Source organism: Siniperca chuatsi, linkage group LG17, assembly GCF_020085105.1.
Source record: "Siniperca chuatsi isolate FFG_IHB_CAS linkage group LG17, ASM2008510v1, whole genome shotgun sequence".
Lineage (NCBI taxonomy): Eukaryota > Metazoa > Chordata > Actinopteri > Centrarchiformes > Sinipercidae > Siniperca > Siniperca chuatsi.
This window is the reverse complement of record NC_058058.1, coordinates 17,126,448-17,152,769: the sequence shown is the minus strand read 5'-3', so window position 1 is coordinate 17,152,769 and position 26,322 is coordinate 17,126,448. Positions and strand designations below refer to the sequence as shown.

At 39.6% G+C, this 26,322-nt stretch overlaps 2 protein-coding genes across 2 annotated transcripts; one reads left to right on the top strand and one right to left on the bottom strand.

Annotated features, from left to right (window-relative positions):
• The first annotated feature begins 1,844 nt into the window (after nucleotides 1-1,844).
• Nucleotides 1,845-4,037, top strand: bet1 (Bet1 golgi vesicular membrane trafficking protein). The gene is made up of 4 exons (XM_044171982.1): nucleotides 1,845-2,036; nucleotides 2,271-2,377; nucleotides 2,609-2,665; nucleotides 3,246-4,037. Exons 1-4 carry the CDS (start codon nucleotides 2,018-2,020, stop codon nucleotides 3,399-3,401), a joined length of 339 nt encoding a protein of 112 aa, XP_044027917.1. The 5' UTR covers nucleotides 1,845-2,017; the 3' UTR covers nucleotides 3,402-4,037.
• Nucleotides 3,977-25,489, bottom strand: zgc:85777 (uncharacterized protein LOC405871 homolog). Its single transcript, XM_044171981.1, has 9 exons — nucleotides 25,262-25,489; nucleotides 17,875-17,995; nucleotides 12,967-13,096; nucleotides 11,740-11,846; nucleotides 11,130-11,297; nucleotides 7,449-7,622; nucleotides 6,721-6,882; nucleotides 5,172-5,322; nucleotides 3,977-4,449 (listed from the first exon to the last, which is right to left on the bottom strand). The coding sequence occupies exons 1-9, from the start codon at nucleotides 25,460-25,462 to the stop codon at nucleotides 4,359-4,361; spliced, it is 1,305 nt and encodes a 434-aa protein (XP_044027916.1). The 5' UTR covers nucleotides 25,463-25,489; the 3' UTR covers nucleotides 3,977-4,358.
• Between the last annotated feature and the right edge of the window lie 833 nt (nucleotides 25,490-26,322).

Sequence of the window (26,322 nt, the reverse complement as noted above, 5' to 3'; positions counted from 1 at the left end):
AGCTTGCCTGTTTGTCCTGGAACTAGTCCCAGACAGAAAAATAGTTGAACGTCGAACCCATTCCATTTTTACACTTCAATTTTTTGTGCAGATAGAACAAATGAGATACAATGTGTTAATTAGTGAGATTTAGAGGTTCTGGTGGATTTTGTTACCTTCGGACAGAGCCAGGCTAGCTGTTTCCCTGTTTTCAGTCTGCTAAATTATGCTTCAGTTAAAGCTAACCGGCTGCTGGCGGTAGCTTCATATTTACCGTGCAAGTATTAGAGTGGCATCAATCTTCTCATTTAGCCTATACTCTCCACAAGCAAGCAAATAAGTGTATTTCCCAAAATGTTGAAGTATTCCTTTAACTATTCCTGATATTACAAGTAATGTCTCTGAGAAGCTTGTGTGTCCGATAAATTGTCAGATATAATTGTCCTCATTGCAGATAATAACAGGCAGTATGACCACATAACATTCAAATCTGGTGCAGACAAACAGTGTTTCAAAACTCTTAGGGTAGAATATACATGTATACATATATAGAATATCTCAAGGGATGGAAACAAGCTGGCTGTAACACACAGTATACTGTGTACACAGGACCTAGTTTAGGCATATGTGCACGTGTGTACATTCAAGCCAAAGTGTGTGTGTTGATCACTGCACCAGGGGTGTTCTGAGTTGAAACAGAGTTTCAATGAGGATTAAGACCAGTTTCAATGAGGATTAAGACCAGTTTCCAAACGTCCAAACGCCTTTCTCCTCTCTAAAGACCCATCTGATAAAACCCAATCCTCTCAGATCCACAAAGGCTGAGATGTACACACAGGCCAATCAATATCCTCTGTTTCTTTGACACTCATATCAAGGTCATGCATACAGTAAAGCCTTTGGGTGATACATAAAAAGATGAGTGCTGGGGAATTGAAATGCATTATGGTAGATAGGAGCTTAAAGTTGTATTTATTTATAAGATATTGGATTGGAATAAATTAACATCATGAAAGCCATTTTAATCTCTTATATCGTATTAGCTGTCTCCTGCAATATTGGCACAAATCTAGGTGAGGGATGATGTATGAGGGGATAAGGAAAGCTAATCACTGCTAAACAGCACCTCTAGGATTTTGGAAATATTGAGAAACTCTTTTCTATCCTACACAGCACAGATGGATGTGTCAGTAAGCCCTGTTATTAAATCCACGAAGGATATTTGTCTCCATTTTATGGTGGTCACATTTCAAAATGTTAAAAGGAACCAATCTGTCTGCATCTAAAAGGAACATCACAGCAATTTTCTCCTTATGTTTCTCCCACCAAAGGGAGATTAACCCATTGATGTTTGTCGCTGTGGGACCTACTGTGTTTCAAAGATGAGTTTAAGATGCGAGGAAAAAAATCAGTGCTTTTCTTCTTAATTACAGAGCTCTGTCTTTGTAATTGTATTTCTTTTATATGTAAATCATGCATTGGACAACAGACAGAAATAATTTGGCATGTTTTTTTGTGTTATGGGTATATAGATGGATATAGAGATGGATGCAGATGGGTTTGCTGATGACTGTAGTTTGTCTTTGTTAGTGGCAGCTCACATGTTAATTTCTGTTGTGAGTCACATAGCTTTTAATATAGATATCTGTATAGGCACACACACACTCAACCATAAACTGCAAAGAAACACATGCAAGCATGACACACACATAGACCTCAAATTCAGTTCATTTTTATCCCTTGTATTAAAATCAATTCAATCACATTTCTCACAATTTTAATTAATTGTGGAAATAACACACACCGTCCAAACAGTGTTATTATTTTTGCAGCATTTCTCTCTTATTGCATTACGTCAGGGTAAGATTGTCCTCGTCGGCCACCGTATGATGTCGTGGCGTTTGCTGATGTGCACAAACTTGCTACAATTACCCGATTACTGATAACAGTTAACTGTAATTTCTAGCGTATTTAGTCTGAATTTGTTTTCTTACACATTACATACATCACCAGACAGTATTACCTTCAGTGGTTCAAGATGAGGCGCGCAGGTTTGGGTAAGAGACAGACGTAGCTAACGTAGCATCTTGATTTTAAGCTTATAGTTAGCTTGCTTGCTAGTTAGCAAACCCTAGCTAACTGTAATGTTACCAAATTAATAATGAATGCTCGTTATTTTGTTCTCCAGGCTCAAGTTTATACAACTCTACAGACTTTAACGTCATATTAAAATACGGACAAAATGGCTAACTTAACTAACTGTGTATTAATTATCGTTTCGTTTCATAAAGGTGAAGGAGGCTCTGGGAATTATGTAGCAAGTGGATACAGTGTGTATGAAGAGGAAAATGAACACTTACAGGAAGGACTGAGAGCTAAAGTCAGCGCTTTGAAAAGTGTAAGTAACTATTGATGAAATGTAATCGTTAAATGTTTTATTATTGGTAAATGCTATAGAAAAAGCTGCGGAGACGTCAGAGTTGAGGCGACGTCTGTGTTGTCTGTAACGTTACACATAACATATAAGTATCTCATTGAAAATCTTACAGGTCTAAAATAGTGTGAACTTATTGTTTATTGTATTATACTTAAATATCGATATTTATATATTGATACTTGATATTTACAGCTGTCTATCGACATTGGAACGGAAGTAAAATACCAGAATAAAATGCTGGATGATATGGTGAGTTTCACTGTCTTTTCTTACTGACTAAACACTAAGAACATATGAGTGGTGGTAGAGGTATTCAGATTCTTTACTTAAGTAAAAGTAGTCATACCACAGTGTAAAAATACAGTACGTCCTGCATTAAAAATCTTAAGTTCAAAACTTCTATCAGCAAATGTACTTAAAGAATTAACAGTATAAAAGTAAATTTATTATGAGGGTTATGCCGATTCATCAGCATGTAAGCATCATTGTAATGTTGCAGCTGGTGGAGAGGGCACCACTTATAACTGCTATATATGTTGGATAGTTTAATCTAATCAATATTTTAAAGGCTGATCATATATTTGATATGTAAAATGATTGCTATAACTGTCAAATAAATGCAGTGGAGTAAAAAGCACTATTTCCCTCCGAAATGTAGTGGAGTAGTAGTATTAAAATGTCTCACAACTGTAATGAAGCACAGAATGAGTAAATATTTAGTTACATTCCACCAATGTCAAATATAGTAACATTTCCTAGTGTTACAATATGTTTGTTTGCTCGCCTGCCTGGACTTATCTAGACTGCTTATCTCTCTTTCCCACACTAGGACACAGACTTTGACTCAACAGGCGGCCTGCTGGGTGCCACCATTGGCAGAGTCAAGCAGCTGTCCAGAGGCAGTCAGACCAAACTGTTGTGCTACATGCTGCTCTTCTGCTTTTTTGTCTTCTTTGTCCTGTACTGGTTCATCAAGCTGAGGTGATAAGAGGACCCTGTTGGGCTTTGGTCCTTGGATCCTCCACATCTTCCTCCCCGGTCTGTGCCAAGCTGATGCATTTCAAAACTAGACCAACATAATGATGATTAGGAGAGGCAGGGATTTCTTTTTAAGTGTCTCAGCTTTATAGGTGCCCATGTTTCTGAATATTTCATAGAATGACCCCAAAATTGAGTCATGAAAGGATGCCTACTGATGCTATTTGATCGAGTCCCAAGGGGTCTTACATGATTTATGACCATGTGAAGTAGGAATCACATACTGTATATGTAAATCTGAAGTAGACACTTCTAGTATATGTATGTACTGATATCAGCCCAATGTACATGGATTGAAGAGCTGAGACCTAACAATAAACATGTAACAACCATAGAATAAACTATTGTCATAAAACCTTAATGTGGGCACATTGTATGATAAACAGTGATGAAATGGATAATCAGCCCAAGTTGTGTTAAAGTGATTGATAGAATGCTACCTGAAACATATTTGCTTATACGAATGAATGGATATTTTACAGCATTTAGCATCCACACAAAAAATAATGGCAGTGTTCTTCATTATTGTTTCAATGTTGTAAAAAGTGTTTTTAATGTAAATAAACAAATTTTATGCTCTGAATTGACCAGTATCAGTATGTGCAACTTACACACAGGGAACGTGCTGAAAACATTAAAATGTAACTTTTTTTTCCTAAATTTGACAATGACATAAAAAGTCAGAATCTTTGCTGGATATTTATTTTACATAAGTCATTTTTATTCACATAATTTTACTTAATCTATTCTAAAAAATAGATTCAGTCTAATTTAGTTTAAACAATCAAAGGCAAAACAATCAAACTTCCTGGTATATGTCAAGAGTTTAAACATATCAGAACTGCACTTAGGTGATCTGTGTACATTGTGAATGATTAGTACATTATCAGCAGTGTTGATGACATCACTTCTTGGGTAGTGTGTCCATGTACTTGGAGATGATTCCCAGCATGACCTCATCAGCCCCTGCACCAATCGACATTAACCTGGAATCCCTGTGGAAAAGACAAAGTTAATACAAACTGTAACAATCATCTGAATTTCCTTCAACATCAGATGCACTTACAGTAAATAATTGCGGCAATGATTTCCTTCTCTCTCACTGACAGCAACATTGTGCATCCTGAACGCCTTGTTCTGCTGCATTATTTGCCCCATCAGTAGATGTCAGCACAGTGTAAAATAAAGGCTTAGAGAATTTGAATCAAACACAGTACTACTTGATTATACACTGAATAAACCAAAGTGGAGACTCCTAGCCCAACACTGCATAACAGGACACTGAGCCTAATTGCATGCTTCTAAGAATTATTATTACTTGATCACATGCTGTTTCTGTAGAAGCCATCAATCAATCTGATTCTAGCTATGCAATTAAGGAATCCTGTTTAACGTCCTAACAAAATACATTGATCACGAGCTTAATCAAGCTCATGCCAACTGAAGTTGCTGTTACCATAGAAACGTTAAACCCTCACAAAGGTGCACATAGTCGGCAGCCAACTATAATAACAGTTGGCTGGCAACCTGTGTTAGTAAAGTCAAGTTTATTTATATAGCACGTGCTGGTGCTGCTACGTCATGGTTTTGTGGTCATATATTTGTTTTTTTGTTTTTTTCATGAGATGAACAAAGTGCACAGGGGTGGAAAAAATTCAAAAACATGGTGCTATATACACTCACTGGTATATGGTTCATACAATGTTAGGGGTCTCACCTGTAAAATCTGCTGACCAGTACGTCACTGGTGAAGCCCATTCCTCCCCAATACTGGAGACAGCTGTCGCTCAGTTCCCTGGCCAGGCGCCCCCCCTTTAATTTGGCCATGGATGCCAGCTGGGTGACATCATTGCCTTTAATGTACAATGCTGCAGGGAAAATGAAGGACAGAAGTAGTGACACAAGCATTAAAGAGTGAAAAATGTCCAGGTGGATAAAAAGAAATGATAAAGAATGTAGAGAGGAAAACAAATACAATAAACAAATGTGGTTCAGTTTCAGAGTCACCTGTGGCTGGCTCTTATTCAGTGTTTTTCCCATTCAGATCTTTTCCCAGTGCAATTGATCAATGCCTCTATTGTAGGTACCCTCCAGAGGAACATGTGTGAGCTGCATGATTTTTCCTGTTTTAGTGTGTAAAGAACTTTGTGTGTGTGTGTGTGTGTGTGTTCATCTACCTGTGCCAAACAGATGCAAAAGCTTTGATCTGTTCCTGGGCAACAAATCGGACTTGAACTGTTACCAGTTAGATTAATTAATTCAAAGCTGGAGTGGTTATAAACACAATGAGAAAATCACAAGTCCTTGGACACCCACCCGACAGATGCACCCACATATTCATATCATAAACACTGCACTGTAAAGGTTGTATTTTGGAAGAACTGGATATTTGTCAGTTTTTCAGGTGGCCAAAACTGTGGGTTTTGAAGTTATGCCATTACACACAAAAAACAACAGTACTTTGCTCTTGAATGTCTGTAAGATATGGCTTAAAAAGTCCCCTTTAATAAGAATAGAATTTAATTCCAGCTAAAACATGGAGTGAAAATCCAGACATCGGTTTCAGGCAACTCCATCCATGAAATCTTCCTTGTGTTGCTTCTAGTAGTGAGCAGTTTTGATACTAAATCTAACAATTATTGTTCCGTCTATAGCCAGACAACCACACTATTAACTTATCTCTGCTTAATAGTAAGCTACCACATTATTCTCCAGCCTGCTCTATGCCCTCTGTCTTTTAAACCAACCTGCTGCATTACACATGGACAAATTAGTCACTCAAGGCTAGTTTAGCATTCACATCATTCTTGCAGAGCTGAGTAAACTGTGGCCTTTGGTACTGAGGCCTCAGTCTTATCTATGGTAATACGTGCCATGAGTGTCAGCTGCAGGCATTCATTTGGTGTGATTTTCCTAAAATACTGCAAATGCAAATCCAAGCAATATATGTTCCTAATCCAGAACTGTATTTTAAGGGTATTTTGAATATGCAAAATCTGGAGGTGAAATAAACTCATCTGCCTTATTTCATGAAGAAAAGGTGGTTGCAGATATGTATATTTAAAAAAACAAATGTGCTGTGATGATGCAAACCACACACAGATGCTTTATTACTACTGTACTCATTCTGTGTGTCTCCATGCTCTGAGCCAAACACGGCAGACATTAAGAGGGAACAGAGTCATTCAGATGCGGCTAATATTACCAAGCTAACATTAATCTTTCCTTTTCGTTATGTCATATTTCTGCCTGTAAAGTGACCCCACCTGTAGCACGGTGGAGGAGGGAGCGGAGCAGCTCGACCTCCGTCTGCAGCTCAGCCAACCTGAAGTGAACTGACTGGTGGTAGAGGACGGGTTGCTTGAAGATTTTCCTCTGCCGTGTGTACTGAATGGTCTCCTGAATGATGTTGTCCATCGTGGTCAAGACTGGAGGCGTTAAGACACAGAGAGAGAGATGTCACCTTACTACTACTGCTTCCACCTGCACTGCAAGTGTTCTGATGGGGATTATGCAAGTTGTCACCTTTTCTTTTTTTCTTTAATGGCAGTAATAGTTGTCTGTGAGTGCTTGTCAATTGTGTCTCTGACTTATGATATGATGCACAAAAGTTTACCAGGCGAGACAGACTAACACATCAGTGTCAGATTCAGTAAAAGCATGCACAGTTTCACTTCTCTTTTAAGACGCATGCTTGCTACTCAAAATGAAAAGCAAACAACTACTTTACAGAAGATTAATGGCTTGAACTATGTGACCTGAACTCCCTCATTTTTGGAAACTAAAACAGAAATTATACCCATAATACCATAAACTGTACAATTTACAGTAAGATCTGTAGGAAGCGGATGAGATGTGGGGAAAGACAGAGGTAAGAGTGAGGTAAGTACAGGATAAAGTGAAAAAATAAAGAAAACTAGGAAGGATGACATCTGATGACTGGATATGGCTGGGGGAGAGGGAGAGATGAAGAACTGCGGAAAGGCTCACTCACTATTGGCTACTGCCCAGAGCCTCTCTTCCTGGAATTGAAGCATCTGATAGGTAAAGCCCATGCCTTCCTGGCCGATGAGGTTCTTGCACGGCACATGAACGTCATCGAAGAACATTTCAGCTGTATCTGATGACCACATACCGAGTTTATCAATCTTGCGTGCGATGTGTACTCCTACAGTGGCAAGAACAGGAAACACAAATAAACATCATCATGCATCTTGGCAAAGGCACACTAATTATAACAAATCCTATTGATAGAACGGATACAGAAATTCTGTAGAGAGTTTTAGTATTTAGGGTAATACGCTCAGGCATATAATGTAATGCAACCACAAGGGGGCACAAGCCAGTGTCTTCTTGTGCCAGTCCCAAGTCTGGATAAATGCAGAGGGTTGTGTGAGGAAGGGCATCCGACGTAAAACACATGCCAAATTAAAAATGCAAATCGTGAAAATGACTTCCACACCGGATCGGTCGGGGCCCGGGTTAACAATGACCGCCACCGGTGCTGTTGACCTACAGGGTACCAGTAGAAATTGGACTACTGTTGGTCAAAGATGAAGAAGGAGAGGAGGAAGGTGCGTTCGTAGGCAGAGAGAGAAGAGGAAAACTAAGAATGTAGGACTGACAGTAGGGACTACTTTGAATGTTGGGACTATTACAGGGAAGGCTAGAGAGTTGATTGACATGATGCAGAGAAGGAAGGTGGACATACTGTGTGTCCAGGAGACCAGGTGGAAAGGTAGCAAGGCTAGAAGCTTAAGAGCAGGGTTCAAGTTGTTCTACCATGGGCCAGATAGGAAGAGAAACGGAGTAGGAGTTATTCTGAAAGAGGAGTTTGTGAGGAATGTTCTAGAGGTGAAAAGAGTATTAGACAGGTTGATGAGTCTGAAGCTGGAAATTGAAGGGGCGATGTTCAATGTTGTGAGTGGTTATACGCCACAGGTAGGATGTGAGTTAGAAGAGAAGGAGAAATTCTGGAGTGAGTTAGATGAAGTGATGGAGAACATCCCCAGAGGTGAGAGAGTGGTGATTGGTGCAGATTTCAATGGGCATGTAGGTGAAGGGAACAAAGGTGATGAGAATGTGATGGGCAGGTTTGGTCTTCAGGACAGGAATGCAGAAGGACAGATGGTGGTAGACTTTGCAAAGAGGATGGAAATGGCTGTAGTGAACACTTTCTTCCAGAAGAGGCAGGAACATAGGGTGACATATAAGAGCGGAGGTAGAAGCACTCAGGTGGACTACATCTTGTGTAGATGTTGTAATCTGAAAGAGACCAGTGACTGTATAGTAGTGGTAGGGGAGAGTGTAGCCAGACAACACAGGATGGTAGTGTGTAAAATGTCTCTGGTGGTGAGGAAGATGAAGAGGACAAAGGCAGAGCAGAGGACGAAGTGGTGGAATTTGAAAAAGGAAGAATGTCGTGTAGTTTTCAGGGAGGAGCTGAGACAGACTCTGGGTGGTCAGGAAGTGCTCCCAGATGACTGGACCACTACAGCTAATGCGATCAGGGAGACAGGTAGGAGGGTACTTGGTGTGTCATCTGGAAAGAGGAAAGTGGATAAGGAGACTTGGTGGTGGAACGAGGAAGTTCAGGAGTGTATACAGAGAAAGAGGTTAGCTAAGAAGAAGTGGAACACTGAGAGGACTGAAGAGAGTAGACAGGAGTACAGGGAGATGCAGCATAAGGTGAAGGTAGAGGTGGCAAAGGCCAAACAAAGAGCATATGAGGACTTGTATGCTAGGTTGGACACTAAAGAGGGAGAGGTGGATTTGTACAGGTTGGCCAGACAAAGAGATAGAGATGGGAAGGATGTGCAGCAGGTTAGGGTGATTAAAGATAAGGATGGAAATGTATTGACAGGTGCCAGGAGTGTGATGGGAAGATGGAAGCAGTACTTTGAAGAGTTGATGAATGAGGAAAATGAAAGGGAACGAAGAGTAGAAGAGGTGACTGGTGTGGAGCAGGAAGTAGCAAAGATTAGCAAGAGTGAAGTGAGGAGGACATTGAAGAGGATGAAGAGTGGAAAGGCAGTTGGTCCTGATGACATACCTGTGGAGGTATGGAAGTGTCTAGGAGAGGTGGCAGTAGAGTTTCTGACTAGTTTGTTTAACAAGATCTTGGAGAGTGAGAGGATGCCCGAAGAATGGAGGAGAAGTGTACTGGTGCCAATTTTTAAGAACAAGGGAGATGTGCAGAGCTGTGGCAACTACAGAGGAATAAAGCTGATGAGCCATACAATGAAGTTGTGGGAAAGAGTAGTGGAAGCTAGGCTAAGGGCAGAGGTGAGCATTTGTGAGCAGCAATATGGTTTCATGCCTAGAAAGAGTACAACAGATGCAGTATTTGCTTTGAGGATGCTGATGGAGAAGTACAGAGAAGGTCATAGGGAGTTGCACTGTGTCTTCGTAGATTTAGAGAAAGCGTATGACAGGGTGCCGAGAGAGGAGCTGTGGTATTGTATGAGGAAGTCTGGAGTGGCAGAGAAGTATGTTAGAGTGGTGCAGGACATGTATGAGAGCTGTAAGACCATGGTGAGGTGTGCTGTAGGTGTAACAGAGGAGTTCAAGGTGGAGGTGGGTCTGCATCAAGGATTGGCTCTGAGCCCCTTCTTGTTTGCTCTGGTGATGGACAGGCTGACAGATGAGGTTAGACAGGAATCTCCATGGACTATGATGTTTGCGGATGACATTGTGATTTGTAGTGAGAGCAGGGAGCAGGTGGAGGAAAATCTAGAGAGATGGAGGTCTGCTCTGGAAAACAGAGGAATGAAGCTTAGCCGCAGTAAGACAGAATACATGTGCGTCAATGAGAGGGACCCAGGTGGAACGGTGAGGTTACAGGGAGCAGAGGTGAAGAAGGTGCAGGACTTTAAGTACTTAGGGTCAATGGTTCAGAGCAATGGAGACTGTGGAAAAGAGGTGAAGAGGCGAGTGCAAGCAGGTTGGAACGGGTGGAGAAAAGTGTCAGGTGTGTTGTGAAAGAGTATCAGCAAGAATGAAAGGAAAGGTGTTCAAGACGGTGGTGAGACCAGCGATGTTGTACAGTTTAGAGACAGTGGCACTGAAGAAAAGACAAGAGGCAGAGCTGGAGGTAGCAGAGCTTTAGATGTTGAGGATCTCTTTGGGAGTGACAAGGATGGACAGGATCAGGAATGAGTACATCAGAGGGACAGCTCATGTTAGATGTTTTGGAGATAAAGTCAGAGAGACCAGGTTGAGGTGGTTTGGACATGTTCAGAGGAGAGACTGTGAATATATTGGTAGAAGGATGCTGAGGTTGGAGCTGCCATGCAGGAGCACTAGAGGAAGACCAAAGAGGAGATTTATGGATGTAGTGAGAGAGGGCATGAAGTTAATTGGTGTGAGTGAAGAGGATGCAGAGGACAGGGTTAGATGGAGGCACATGATTCGTTGTGGCGACCCCTGAAAGGGAACAGCCGAAAGGAAACGAAAGAAAGAACGCTCAGGCATATAATGTAGTATATTGCAGTAAATCATCTGTATTTTTAGTAGAGCCGAATCTTAAATTTGAGGGCTGTTTCTAGATATACATGAATCCCAGATGATGAATGTTAATTACAATGGTTAATTTTCAGCTTAAATGTTTTTGTCCAAGAAAAGGCTTTCTGCTTTTATAGGAAAAGCATCCCACAAATAACTAACTGTCTCCTACCTGGCAGGTTCATGGGCAAACAGATGAGAGATTTGTTCCTGTGTGGGGGTCCGTCACTGGTGTTGGCGAGGAGACACATCCAGTCAGCCTGGGTACCGTTGGTAGTCCACATCTTCCCCCCATTGATCACATATTCATCCCCTTTCCTCACTGCCTTGGTCATGATACCTGAATCAACATGTGGTGGAGAGTTTCAATGGATGGAGAGAGCGAGAAAAGTTTCAATGGATGAATAAACAAAGAAATACAATATTGGCCCTTAAATCAAAAGACTTAAGAGCAGAGAGTTTCACCAATGACATTACTCTGAGTCTAAAGCTGGTGTGTTACTCTAGATGTCAAACATATTACATACTAATAGAAGAGAAAAGAAGCCAAATAGTGGTGACATCTGATGACAGTAAACTTAGGCCCATATACAGTATGTCACATTCAGCATGCCATCCTTCTCTCCTGAGAAAATATCAGTGCCAAATTGATTGTAAAACTGCTGTATTTCTGGCTCCTCAATCATTTTTGCAGCACTAGTGAATTCAAAATGGTCCTTCAGGAGCTAAAAAGGAAATTATATGATAATAAATTACCAAAAGATGACGAAGGAGAGACATACTTGAGACATCAGAGCCGGCTCCGACTTCACTAACTCCGAGGCAGGCCACTTTGTCCCCCAAGATGGAGGGAAGGAGGAACTCCTTCTTTAGCTCAGCTGAGCCAAACCTGCACACATACACACACATAGGAAGAAATGAAAATGAAAACATACTAGTAACTATAAATTAGCAGTTACTCTTTGACACTAAGGGGAATCCAAGAGCATCCCTAGTTGATTTCCTGGAAACGCAGATGTCTCCAATACTTTCTATATCTAAAAGTTGTGTGAAACTCTTTAACTGTACTGTCTAACTGTGGAAGACAGAGGAGTAGATGCGCCGTAAAACAACACTGCCATGTTTGAGGCAATTACAGTTCCAGTGGGACAGAGGAGGGAGTCTTATTCTGAAGCTCCCATGGTATCCCTGCTCTCTTAGTACTTAGAACTTGTTGCAGGCTAGTGTAGATCCCCTAATTAAGCTCCTGAGACTCCACTGAATGAATTTCACTGAATTCTGTCTTGTGTCACCAGCAGCTGTTTCATAGCAGGAGGATATCACACAAGTCAAGGCCCTACAGGGGTGAGACAAACAATTACCAAATATATTAATACACATTTCCTCTAGGGAGTGTAACTTTGATAAAGGGCTGTACAACAGGCTGTATTTTCTAGCGTAACTATAATACAACAACTAAGATACATGATGCCACAGTTAAAGAAGGAATTGACCAGGAAAGATTTAACAGTAAGAATGAAGAAAATGTCTGAAATAAAGGTGCTTCTTCCATGGTTTGGACATGGTTTGGTTTTAAAAACTCATACATCAAACACAACACAGATGTCTGCAGACTAAACAGGGAGACAGTTGTTGCCAGAGGTAGCAATACACGCAACCTTTTATCACCTCAAAATGAAACACATCCCTGTAGGCTGAATGTTTGAAAATGTACTCCAGCTCTGACACAAGTGGCTCTAGTGGTGGTTTAAAAAGGAAAAAACACAAAGCAGACATTGTTGCCTGAGTCACTGACTAGTTGTTGTCCTTCTGATAAGAAAAGGCAGCAGTGGAGGGAGATTCGTGTCACAGGCAAAATGTTCATTTACATAAGGACATGTCACCAACTTAAACTGTTCGGAGTTGACTTTAGGGGTGTAGTGAAAATACCAGCGGATGTATCAAAGAATCCAATATCACTCATGCTCTAAAAAAGTTTGTCTAAATGTCTAAAGTTTGTGGGATTGTACCTGGCCAGTGCTGGAGTAGCCATGTCAGTCTGTACACCGATGGCCATGGGGATGCCTCCACAGCGGATGTTGCCCAGCTCCTCTGACACCGCTACGCTGTAGCTGAAGTCAAGACCCAAGCCTCCATATTCTGCACGGGACAAAACACACTCTTTCAACTACTGCTGACTGTTCAAGGCTGACAATTCACTGTATATTGTGTGGATTCTTGTATATAGAATTCATGCACATTTGATAATAGATGTGGACCTTTACTACTAAGCTGGCTTATCAATGCTTTACTTTGGATAAATATACCCCATCACTACATTAGTCACCTTAAACTAGCCTTGCACCCACCTTCCCTGTCTCTCTTCTATCTTACCTGTTAATAAAAATCACTGCCTTGCATGTTTCTGCACACATACACACATATGCACACTGGTATACGTACATTATATTCTGAACTGATCTGTTGGAACTGGAGCATGCACTAAAATTAATTACAGGATGTTATCATTAATTGTTCTATCTGCAATAATGTGTAAAAAGCACTGCTGGGAGATCAGCAGCATACATAGACTGGATAAGGGTCACTGTCATCTCAGTGTCATCTCATCTGTTCTGCTTAGCATATCAAACTTGATTTTGATCTCTTAAACAACGCATATACTGAAAAAGTCAAAAATGGATGTCTATTTCCTTCATTTTAGAAGTTGAGACATTTGCAAAGACCTTAGGTCCTTAATGGAGTTGAACAGTGCATTACAAACCATGTTTAAAACACCACTTTCTGTCAGTTATCCTCATAAAGAGCCATCTCTTTGCCTTTCCTGTCTTTTGCCTTTCATCATCAGTTGCAGCATCTATTGTGAAATGAATAGCCTGCTTTTTATACTAATATACTTAATGCTAAAGGCCAATTTTCTGTCCGCTACTCATGGAATTAGCTAGCTAATGTACCCGCTTTTATACTGCATTTCTTTTAAGCTGTTTGTGGTAAACATACACACATTCTTTTAAAATGAGACAATATGAAAATGAATGGTCTTTTTGCTGGTCTAGCCAATGTAACCTGATTTACGAGAAATCTCTTGATGATAATGTTCGGTCAGCCAAAAGAAACAAGACGGAGCATTTGTGAAATGCTCGGTGCACAGTTTTCCCATGACTTGCAGTACGCCAGCCACTGGATGTTGGATACTAGGAGTGACTGACAATGAATAATTATCAGTGAATTTATCACATGGAGGCCTGCAACTCTAGCAAAGTGGTTTAATATCACCTGTCAGACTAGTTATTGAATAATGGAAAGCACAGTCTGGCAGACTGCCAGAGAGAGACAGGGAGTAAAAAAAAAGATAAAAATAAATGGGGACAGAGAAAGAGGGAGATATAGTGGGGCAAGTAAACATGGGCGTAGGGGAGCCAAAAATAAGAGGAAACAGGTGCAGCTGTGCTGCGATAAGTCTCGGAGCACAGGAAACCCTGTGGTGGATAATGTGGATGAAGGGAAGCACCAAGGTCTATCCCACTTTAAGCAAAACAGCAGGCCAACTGGTTGAACAAGCAAGCAGAAGAAAAACAAACTGTCACAAATGTCAATCCTATGCACATATGTTTCTTTTGAACACCAGATGTTCCTCAGCATAGGTTCTCATCGGGTGGAGCTCCATATGAAGCACATATTGAAGGATGAAGACAGAGAATTTAAAGGTCGAAGAGAGTAACAGCGTTTTCTATTCAACTTTGAGTGACCTGATGATAAAACCACATCTCCCTGGAGGGAGAAAACGCCCCAAATGCATGCAATACCATTATTGCAATGTACTATAAAATCTGGAAAGTCACTGTGTTAGTAATGTGTTTGAATGTATCGTAGTATTACTAAAGTAGAAATTGTGAGGAAGGAAACAGCCTTGACACACAAGAGATTAGTCATCTAAACATTAGTATCAAAAATATTAATTTAAAGGGAAAACTGCGCAGGCTGCCAGGATCTATCTGTCAGGCAGGAGACAAGAGGCCATTGCCATAATGTGAAGTGCGGACACCTCTCTCTCAGAGCAGAGGAAAACAGGCAGGGAGCCAAGGGTCATCCCTGTCTTCTCCCTGAACGTGGTTGCCTTGTGAAAACTTCCTGTACTCATGCCTTTTCTTCTACATGGAGTGGAAAATGAGTGTTGAGTTTTCTTGTCAGTGGAATAAAGGAATATGCTGGCTCCAAAAGATGTATACAGGATCATTAGCTTTGTTGCCAGTTTCAAACATACAGCCATTTAAAGTTGAAACCCTTGCATAAATCTATTAAGTCCAATCCCAGTGCTGTGTTTTCCTAGATTTTTATCATCGATTACGATGGAGGAGCACTACGTCATTAAATTCCTAGAAACAGGAATTGAAAATAGGCTAAATCATTGCTTGGGCCGAGCCCTCAGATTTGTTTTATCTATTTATCTATTTTTATTTTTATTAAACTATGTTTGGGGGCATTTTATGCCCTTATCAGATAGCGATAGTAGAGAGATGACAGGAAATCAGGAAGAGATGGGGAATGACAACAGGTCCTTTTTAAAGAATTTTCTATAACCGAGTGTCTGTAACTTGAAACAAGACAGAATAATATAGATGGCGCACATCAAGACAATATCACTTGATTCTGGTCGACCACTTCTCTCAGTCCACCTGATGAATCGTTTCTCCATTGAACAGACTCCTAAATCCCTATTCCTGTAATCCCAGCCTCTAAATCAATTAACCCAGTGCAGAATTCTCTGCAATGACAATGTTTGTCTAAAAGTCTAAACATTTTTTAGAAGAGGGAGGCTTTTACATTTTAAGTTTTAAAGACTGGAATCAGTGACTATATACTGTACTGCTTGTACATGAGGTCAATTTAAATTGCATACTAAAACCTGACCATGTCCCTGACAGCTGTTTCTGATTTACAAGGTATATTTGAACCTCTATTGTTTTTTCAGAATTGTTTTACAAATAGTATCTCTTATGCATGTTTCTTGTGCTGTACATGATAGCAGGTAATCTTCCTGATAATACAGCATGTCTTCACACAGTCTTCCGCTAGGCCGCTCCTCCTCTCTAATCCTGTCAACTAATGCTTAAGGCTTGTGTACTCAGCACATTTTAATTCCCTCGCCCTCCCTCTTCTTTGACCTACAGACCTGCGGTGGAACCTTCAGTGTCCAACATTATTGTTCACAGATTTGTTCTTTCAGCATAAAATGTCAGATACAGTTGTTTTTACCAGTGATGTTATCACGGCAAGACGAAGACAAAGATGAGAAGTGGCAAATTAATTAAGAGAAATGATTACTGTGGGAATGACTGAATACGAACTGTGAAACTTTAGATCTCTGCTGTCTGACTGTCAAACACTTTCCACGAATCTCTTCACATATTCTGAATGAATGACACATCACAACCACAACTATTTCGTGGTCCTGTACTGTACCGTACTGTACCCGCTCCCCCCTCCACCCCATCAGTGACACAGCTGGGTACACATCTGGAAATGGGATAGCAGACAGCTGTTGTGGGATGTTGCTGTGACACCAGCACCAATCATCACAGTGGGAACATTTCTAAACCAGACCAACTGTAATGTATGGCTGTCAAACAGAAAGAAAATGAATGTAAAATGAATTCAGCTGTGAAAAAGAAATGCCAAATGCTCTTTGAAGCAGAGATGGTCAAACTGCACACACAGCGAAGGATTCCTCAGTTTCTGGTCTGCTGCGGGACACGTTTTGGATCCACCTATTCCTTGGTTCAGGTAAATTCTAACGACTACTTAAATTATGATTCTGAGTGATTGTTATTCATGTGTATTCTTGGATTAAAAATTCTATCCTTAAAAGCAATATTTATGTTGTGCCAAGGCCTTTTCAATTCCCAGATATGTTACAGATTTATAATTGGAGTTTTTGCAATGGCAACAGAAACAGCACGTCTGAAAAACATGTATCATGTAGGCCGAGGCACAGGTAATTAATCAGTCGTCATATTTGTATGGATTACCAACTCAAATTCCCAAGAATACAAATGGACTAACATTTGTGCCAGAAAATGCCCTTGAAACACTTCCAGAGCCATTTTTATGTAATGGATACATACCCTGCAAACACAAGCCAAACATCTTTGGGTTTTTAACTGTTTTTTTATGCTCTTGACTTGTCCATTTAAAGCAACCAGGTTAACGTAAAAAGCAGGTAAAAAAGGTTAGAAGCAGGTAGGTTTTTAGTTGTTTGCTCACAGACACGTCTAAACAAAGTTGTTATATCAACTTACTCAAATTTTACTGTATTAACTTGTTAAAATTAACATTGTCAGTGAGACACATCAGGCAAAATGGCTTTTGTTTCCAAAAACAAGAAAGGTGCACTGACTTTGGCACCTTGATGTGATGGTTATCATCATTTCCCGGCAGGCTTATCCTTAGATCCTTCCACAGAAAACAAGCCTCCTCCAAAATAAAAAGGTGGGTCTTTAAATCAAACAGACCTTTCTCCTATTACTCTGCTCCAGATATTGCACAAAAACCTACTAGATTAATTAAACACTCACCATTTTTCAGAAGCAGTTGTCTCTGATTTAAAAAACAAAATCACTGTAGGCAACCCTAAATTCCTTTTCAGAGTCACAGGGGCTGAACCCCAGCATGCACTGTTAGTCAATCTATCAATACAGATCTAAAAAAGATACAGGTGGCCAAACAAACACCAACTTTCATTCATATTGGTAATTTCATGCCCAATTCCACAACAGAAGTGGTGAACTCAATCTTTGGAGATTGTTGTTGTGAGGCGCTAATCACAGAGCTACTGCTCACAAAAATGCGTTTATAAAAATGAATGTTGTACTTTTGTTGGTTTTTGAATACTAATGTCTCAGAGCTTAGTAATCTCTTACCGACTGGTTTATTGACTCCTAGAAATCCAGCACTTCCTAAAATCTTGAAGATTTTATGTGCTGGAAAGGTCCCTTCTGCTTCCCACTGATCCACATGGGGGTTGATCTCCTGGTCAATGATCTATATTGGAGAGATATGATACGTTTATGTGTGTGTGTACTTTTAATAGTGTACATGAAATCATCATTTTTTTCCCCTAGTGAATTTTAGGCATAACTGTGCATATGTTTGCATGTTTCTGTGCGAACATGCACACATTTTCTTTGCTTTTTTTTAAACCTCAATATGAACATATGACAACCCTGCTATCTCCTGTGTCATAACTAACACCAAAAGGGTATACATTAGGTATACATTATGGGGCGACTGCACAAAGAATAAATTGCAGCCGCTGATAGCACCATGAATTGTGCATTATTTGCAACCGCTATCTGCGCCGTCTCAAGGTCGGGTTCACAAAAGATATTGCACTGATGATATTACAGCGCAAACATGCCCATAAGGTTTTGCAGCTGACTCCAATTTGCCATTGTTTTGCGTCTGTTAAATGTTCATCTGCAATTTTCTGTAATGGTCGCAGTAATATTTGTTCTTAAGGTGTACTGAAGTAGCATATCACATGGTTAAGCAACGTCTGAGTCAAAAAATGTTACAAATGCACTTGCAAGAACAATACTGAGATGTTTGATTTGAAAGAGAACTTATTCTAATTAGAATTATAACTATTCTAATTATCTAATAACTCCCCCTGCTCTTTCATTCGTTTCTGTCTGTGGGATGTCTCATTTTTCTATGACTCACTCGGTATGGAGTTATTTGGGGTGCTTTAACTGTGCGCTCTCCCTCATGCCTCTGGGCGCATGGAGAGCTGTTTTCTCTCCCACTCTGCTCTGTGCTGGACTGTTAAAGTGCGTAACCACCATCTCTGTTTCTCACAGCAGCAGGTTTTATGTGGTTTTACAGTTTCAATCCCTCATGGTGAATATCAGGTATTGTACTGTCTCTGTACCACCTGTACTGTGATGCGCTCTTGCTTCACCTGGCTACAATCACTGCTGCCATGATCACTCGAAAATCCGGGTGTGACGCCTCTTATAAATGCGCTTCAGTCACCACCAATTCTCCGAAGACGCTAATAATTTCACTCTAACTGCATGTGGTTTATGCGCTGGTGTTTGTGAATTTGACCTTGCTTTTCAATGAGGCTCATTTGCATGGAAAAGGGGTACTTTTGCGCCAAATGTATGCATATTACCTAATTTACATACCTGCAAATAGCACCGGAGCACCAAGATGCTATTTGCTTGGCAGCGCAGTTAGGGGTGCAGTTCACCCTTTGCGGGTGCTTTGGGAATTACAGTTTATTTTTGTCGTAATTTATGCAGGTTTAGCGGCCGCAAAAGCCGTGTAGTCCTTTTGTGAATTCGCCCTTATGAGTGAAAAAAACACATACAGTGACATATGGGTTTCCTGATGTGCGGTGAATATCTCTACATAAGTCTATGTAATCTATCTCTGGCAGACAGCCATAAGGTTGAATAGAAAGCAGGATGGAAAAATGTAATACATGGTGAATACAGTGACAGTATGCATGGCAAGCCATTTCCTATATGTACATGTTATTAGTCCCTTTGGCCTGGCTAGAGACATACAATATGACAAGCTGCAGGCCCATAAAATAATGACAGGGGTTTGGCCTCAATCCCAAAAATGTGCTAAAAACAAGACTGTAACAGAATTCACTTACAAAGTTGGTAACACAAAGTGGTATAGTTGTCCAATACAACTTACACTGCAAATGACACAGAGTTTTTTGGGATATGGGTTTTTTGAGGGATGATACTGATACTATTGTGCTGATGCTGTCCGCATCATCCATTCAACCATTCGAAGGCCAATATTTTAATGACTCAGAGTTTCCTCCACCATTTTATTCTTGGCAGGGTAGAAAAACCTCCTAACTAATATTTACAACAGCACACTAAAATAAAGCTTGGTACTGAAACCCATACTAATGACATTCCTTCTGGGTTTGCAGCCACTCCATCTATTCAGCCACAGAGCCTGGCATACCCAACTGCCGAAAAATGAATGATGACTATATTATACGCTTTAGGAGAGGAACAAAAAACAAACAGTGTGCAGTTGTGGTTAGGGAATAACTTTCACTATATAGGAGGTGAATGACGTTAACTGGCAAATAGTATCTGATTTTAATAACAGCCTTATATTATACATCTCCCAGCTTTGTGCTAATTTGAATCAGAACTACATAAAAATAATTAATTCATAAGGGAGGATCAAATGGATTCTGGTAATCTCGTCACTGAATTTTACATAATATTCTTCAGTGAGAGCAGCTTTTGTTTTGTCTCTGGAATGAGTGAACCTTGATGCCGTGACTCATTTTGAGCACCTGGAAGTGGTCCACAGCTGGAGAAGCACTCATGAATGAGACAATCTACTGAGACCCTCATAAGGTGCTATTTTTGTGGGAACTCAAGCTGCTTCACAGAAAATAGGCTGTAGATCTATAGTGTGGGTTACAGTTCATGTGGTATTTTATTGTAAATTTTTTTTAAACAATTCAATCTTGTACTGCAGGCTTTGTCAACGAGAAGTTTTAGTGCACACAATAATGTTGGTATTAAGTGTTGTTCTTGCCATTTAAAGCAAATCAATTAACAAATAAATATATAAAATAAAAATGTATCTGCTGTGACTTTCCTTGTCTGTTTCTTGCTGAATGCTTTTCAAATTTAAATGTCCTCCAACAAATGGATCTGCACTTGTCAACCAAAATAAACAACTATAACTGGTTTGCTATTGGTGTTATTCACTTTAATGCGTCAACATTTTTAATGGGCCATGGTTTCAACAGACCGATGACAATCTGCTTCATAAATGTGTTTCTCTACTCAGTACAATATGCTCTAAATGGTGGGTGAAGTCAATGAAAAATAATGATTAAAACAAAAGAAAGGTATTTATTGGAAATAGGAAACATCAAATTCAAGCCTCAGCCAATGAAAGGAGTTAAATGAGCCATGTGCAGTAATGTGGATTTGTAAAAAAAAGTAACCTCATTTGATTATTCTTTCATGTCTGTCTGTTAAATAACTGCTTAAGAGTGAAAGCACAACCAGCAATGAGCTAGACTGGGCCTGTGTTTTAAAATTCAAACTAAAAAAAACCCAAAGTACTGAAGAAGAATTCACAGGTTTTTTTCCAGGATTGCACACACTCATTTTCTCCTTCCAAAACAAACAAACCCAAACCAGCCAACCACTCGACCAGCCAATAAAAACATACTGGCTGAGAAAACATCTGAATACAAGGCAGACAGACAACATGCTTTTACCGTTCAAAACTGAAAACAGACTCTACTTTCAACTGATACATGCCTGTACCTGAATCTGTGAGAATAAGGCAAATTTACATGACATCAAACATAAGAACAAGCAGTAAATAAGGCAGGTAATGATCCCCTTTAACCTGCAATAAACTCATCCATGTTCAAAGTTCAAATCCTGAGGAGGGAAAAGGAGGGACGACTAGCTGCTGGAAAGGGAAACAGAAATGTCATCTGGGAGTGATCCTACATCTCTTCACAGAGGTTAATGTGGACTATTTGTGTTGCATACCAGAACAATTTCACATCACCGAAATTGTCAAGTAGTAAGACAGGGTCAAGAACATTGCATTATCAGGTCTTACAAAATATCCAGTGTGGAGTGTCTGTGGTTTTCCCCTGGCACCTGGGATACTGGAAAACTACATAAAGACTGGGCTGCTCTGTCCAACCCAAACAAATGTGTTAGCGTGGATTTACTTTTCTATATCACAATATATAATGTATAACGTTAGGGCTGGGAATCACGAGGTTACTCAAGATATGATACTATCAAGACATTTTGTCAATTAGGGTAGGGAAATATGACGACATATACTGTGACGATATAAGTTTGTCAGCCATCAGAGATTTTGCTATACCATTTCTCTGGTTGTCTTATATTCATATTTATATTTTCTCATATCAGGCAATGTTGCACATTATCAGCAGGGCGGCCAAGTACTGGATTTATAGAATTTTTGATTCATTGTGAAGTACATATTCTTACACATATTTTCAGGTAATTCATTCACCAAATTAGCAACAGACATTCCCATCCGGTTATTTAATGTAGAAACTGTTTCAAATTTGAATACGATAAAATTGACTATATCACAATATAAATCAATATCATGATACAACATCACATATACCGTGATACAAGATTATAGATACAAATCGCCCACCCATATTGCCAATACTAACTGCGGTATTACCAAGCAGGTAACTCACACAATATAGGCTATACAACAAGACAGTCAGTCAATAAGACTAGCAATATACTGTATGTGTAAATTAATAAGAAACCATACTCCTAAAAATTTACAATTACTTTAAACAGGACTCAAACTTATAATGTAATAAATCACTGCACTAATTGATTTAAAACACCAACCAATTTCACAGGATGGAAATATAAAAAGGTAATTTGTTACTGGTAAAATGCCTACAATGGCTTTGTAATGGGGGGGAAATCCCAGTCTGAAACCATTGGAGGCTGCACATGAGGAGCCTCTTCCTAGAATCAGAATCAGAAATACTTTATTGATCCCAGAGGGGAAACTCTTTTGTTATAGCTGCTCACTATCACAACAATGCACACAGGAATAGAAGTTATAAGCAAATTAAAATATAATACACTATAATAGAGGTAAGATAAATTAAGTACAAAGTGGATATAAGTATAAAAGCTAAAATAAGTGTAAGTACCAAAGTGGATTTAGAGGTTATAAGGAAATCTCTTTTGGCTCCTTGTCCTCATTAATTCCACACACAACAACCTTGGACGGTTTGGTGGTTTGTACATGTGGGAGACTCTGGAAGTCTGACTCATTTCTTAGCATGGGAAGTTGTTTGTCTCATCAATGCACATGAATATCACACTATGTAACACACATTGACAACAGTCTAGCATGGTGCTACACTCTCCCCACCCACTAACAGAAAATTTGTAGTGGCCACATTAGCACTATGAATGTCTGACCTTGAACAGTCACTAAAGGATTTCCTATAACCCCATTTGTATACCATGTTTAAACACACACTACAGTGAATTCTTTTAATAAACCATATTGCCTCAAGTTCCCTTTCCTGCACTGCCAACATATTGTCCTGCATTTCCCTTTCACATTTTCATTCTTCCCATTATTCCCAGTACTGGTTTATTTTCAACCTCCTGGCATCCTTTTGAAGGTTGAGTCACACAACAAGCTTCCCTCCATTTACCGCAACATCTATGCTGCTCCCTGCTTTAAATCAGGCACTTGTTGTTATGTTTGCAGCCTCTGTCTCCAATGTCTGTCTAGTAACATATATCCAAAATGAGTCAGGCTTATTACTAATGCTTGCTTAGATTTTTTTACTACCATAATTTGCAGCTGCTGATATTTAGCTTTTCAAAAACAAAAGAGCTGCATGTAAGAAATCACTAACTGTAGCAAAGAAAGGCAAGGCAGACTGAGTTTAAGTGGAAGATGTTGGGAAAAAGAAAACTTATTTCTGAAAGAGGAGTAAAACCTATGTTGCTGAATAAAGAATTTGAATGCATCTGAATGGGCTGAGGGCTTTTCAGTTATCTGATGTCTGCTAATGTCCATTACCCTCACCTAACGTATATTTAAAGTGTCTTTGAAACCTACCAGTGCTCAAGCAGAGAGCAAATAGTCGGCTGCTTTACCCAATTCACAAACTAGGCTATAAAATACAGGAGAAATCAGAGTAAATACTAATTAAATATCGATGTCCATCTTGCTTTTTCTTCCAGCCCTTTGAGACAAAGTTAGCAAACTAATTTTAACACATTCAAATTAAACAACCATTACAATTTTTAATCATCTGTACACCAGAATATTTCAGGGTTTTGTTGAATAATTTTGTGAAAAATTGACATTTTTAAAATCATCATAGTATGTACTATACAAAAGAAAATGGGACTCGCTTTCCAGTATTCCCATATCACACAATCTGTTTTCCTCCTGAATATTTCTGATTCTGCCAAACTCAATGGCCAGAGGAAGAATACCAGTTCTCAAGTGTGCAACTAAAGATCTTTGGCTTCTAGATAAGGGAGATGTAACATATGATTCAGGGCCAAGTTGTATCTGCTTTGGCAGTTTCATCTGAATGCCATGGCCCCCTCAGTTGTCCAGCCACCATCAGTGTTTATCTTGTTCCACTACTCTTACAAATAACCACCAATTAGCAAACCCTCTGGTATCAGAAACTTTTTCACATATGAGTTATGTGTACTGACCTGTCTTACCAAAGAGAAAAAATGTTTTTAATATGAAGCTGACTGTAAATGTAAGAGTGCAGGCAAGTCTACAGTGTCATCACACACTCAACACTGTCCTCCAAAGCAAGATAATACTGTCTAGCTAACATCAGTCTCTGAGACACATGCAACCTGTGGTATCAACAAAGCATACACTGCAAAAATGGGTGTTAAATGTATTCTTGTTGCAGTATTGATTTATATTATGTTAGGGGACATATTCACATTTTGTCAGGAGTGTCAAGAGTGTGTAGAATTTCAACACAATACAAGCCTGACCACAGCTTCTGAATATTAATTTTTCCACAAAAGTAACATACTGCGTGCATCCAGATCTGTCAGTCACACAATGATTCCTGGCATATAATACCAAATGGTAAAAATAATAGCTTTATATAATCCCAGTGCAAGAGCAGAGATGCTGCACACGTTGGCAAGATCAGGGCTGACATTAATCAAGTGGGATGTGGGAGTGTAGGATCGGTCATGAAAACACACAAGCCAGAGGCTGTGTTTGCTATTGTAATCCAGTGTAGCTGGCGCTCTGCCTTGCTATCTTTATTCACCAATTTCCCATAACCCAGAGCAACAGGGGGAAAAACTGTAGGCTTGTGCAGTCATTTGAGGATTCAGACAGATACATTAACACTACTTTTTAACACTAGTAGCAACGTCAAAACAATGTTCAACTTGAACTTTGGTGGTTTGTTTCTTATTGGGGAAGCTATAATACAGAGCAGCGACTGCAGACATCAACACAGTCCAGCTGACTAGCGTTATATAAACAAGCTAGCATAGTGACCTCTCACCCACTGGGCTATACTGCCCTTCCGCTGCTTCTTACAGTTACATAAGGCGGAATAATACTGTTGCTTTCTAACAACACATATGGGTATTAAAATATCCAACTGTCACCAGGTAAATACAGCAAAATCTAGCCTTGTTTTCATGGTAACGTCAAAGCTTGCTACAATGCTAGCAGTCCTGCATACTAGCATACCTTTCTGAGGGACTCCTTTAATGCAAAGTGCTCTTGTGTGTAGATTAAATGGTCACCCGTGGTCTCTGAGGCACTGGACGTTACGGGTTTAGATGACACATTTTCAGACAACGACCGGACACCAACAAATGAGGTGAATTTGTAGAAATTACAGCTGCTGACTAGCAGGTTTAACCGTAGAGCTCCTCCGCGCAGCGCCATCTCTGCTGACAGCCGCGCATGCGCATGCTGTGACTCAGCAGACAGGGTTATAGGTTTCTCCCGGGATAAAACATTAAACCCAGTGGAAAATTAAAGTGTTGGTAATGTTTGATTTCGGGTTCCAACATTTGGGGAAATACCACCTTTAGACAAATAGAAAATTGGTAACCCAGTGGTTTTCAAAAAAGCTTCCTCCACTTACAGTATCACATCGGTATCACAGGTGCAGAATATTAAAGAAGGGGGAAAAAATCCCTACACAAAATTATTTTTTTCCCTCTAATCTTCTTTAAAAATAAATGAAATCATTGAATGGATCACCGTTAAACGAAACAATTTGTAAAGAGAAATTCAATGGAAGTCCTGTCATGCAATGTGTGACAAAGGGTCATAAATTGACATGCTTCATTTTAAGAGATCTTCAAGGGATCTTAAATGATTATACCAGTTGATTTGCATGTTTTATCCTATTTACAGCTCATTTAATGTACTTTTTCTTATATTCCAGGCATCTACTGCAGTTCATTAATTTCCATACAGCATTATATATTCATACAAGATTGTCTGCTAAATGATTTTCATAAAGAAATAAATGAAAACAAACGGCTTTCTGGAACTACAGGGAGAAAACATCAACACAATCTGAAACTATACAGAAAATAGCAGAAAAAGAGTTAAACCTTGCAAACACACTTTGGTCTTTTAAATGTGATCTTTACCAAGATGTATGCAACAAAAATGTTAATGATCTCGTAAAAATGTATGAGAAAAAGTTGGTCAAACTCTAAATGTATGCAAACTGAGTTATGAAGATTTATCTGTTTCTCGACCCTGTCATGAAACCTTCCCACAGTGAATGA

Bases quoted from the DNA above. Each gene is read 5' to 3' on its own strand.
- bet1 (XM_044171982.1), top strand. The intron at 2,378-2,608 runs GTAAGTAACTAT...TGATATTTACAG, and splicing joins AAGTCAGCGCTTTGAAAAGT to CTGTCTATCGACATTGGAAC. The intron at 2,666-3,245 runs GTGAGTTTCACT...TTCCCACACTAG, and splicing joins ATAAAATGCTGGATGATATG to GACACAGACTTTGACTCAAC.
- zgc:85777 (XM_044171981.1), bottom strand. From the start codon at position 25,462: ATGGCGCTGCGCGGAGGAGCTCTACGGTTAAACCTGCTAGTCAGCAGC. The intron at 6,883-7,448 runs GTGAGTGAGCCT...TAACGCCTCCAG, and splicing joins GCTCTGGGCAGTAGCCAATA to TCTTGACCACGATGGACAAC. The intron at 5,323-6,720 runs GTGGGGTCACTT...TTTTCCCTGCAG, and splicing joins CCTCCTCCACCGTGCTACAG to CATTGTACATTAAAGGCAAT.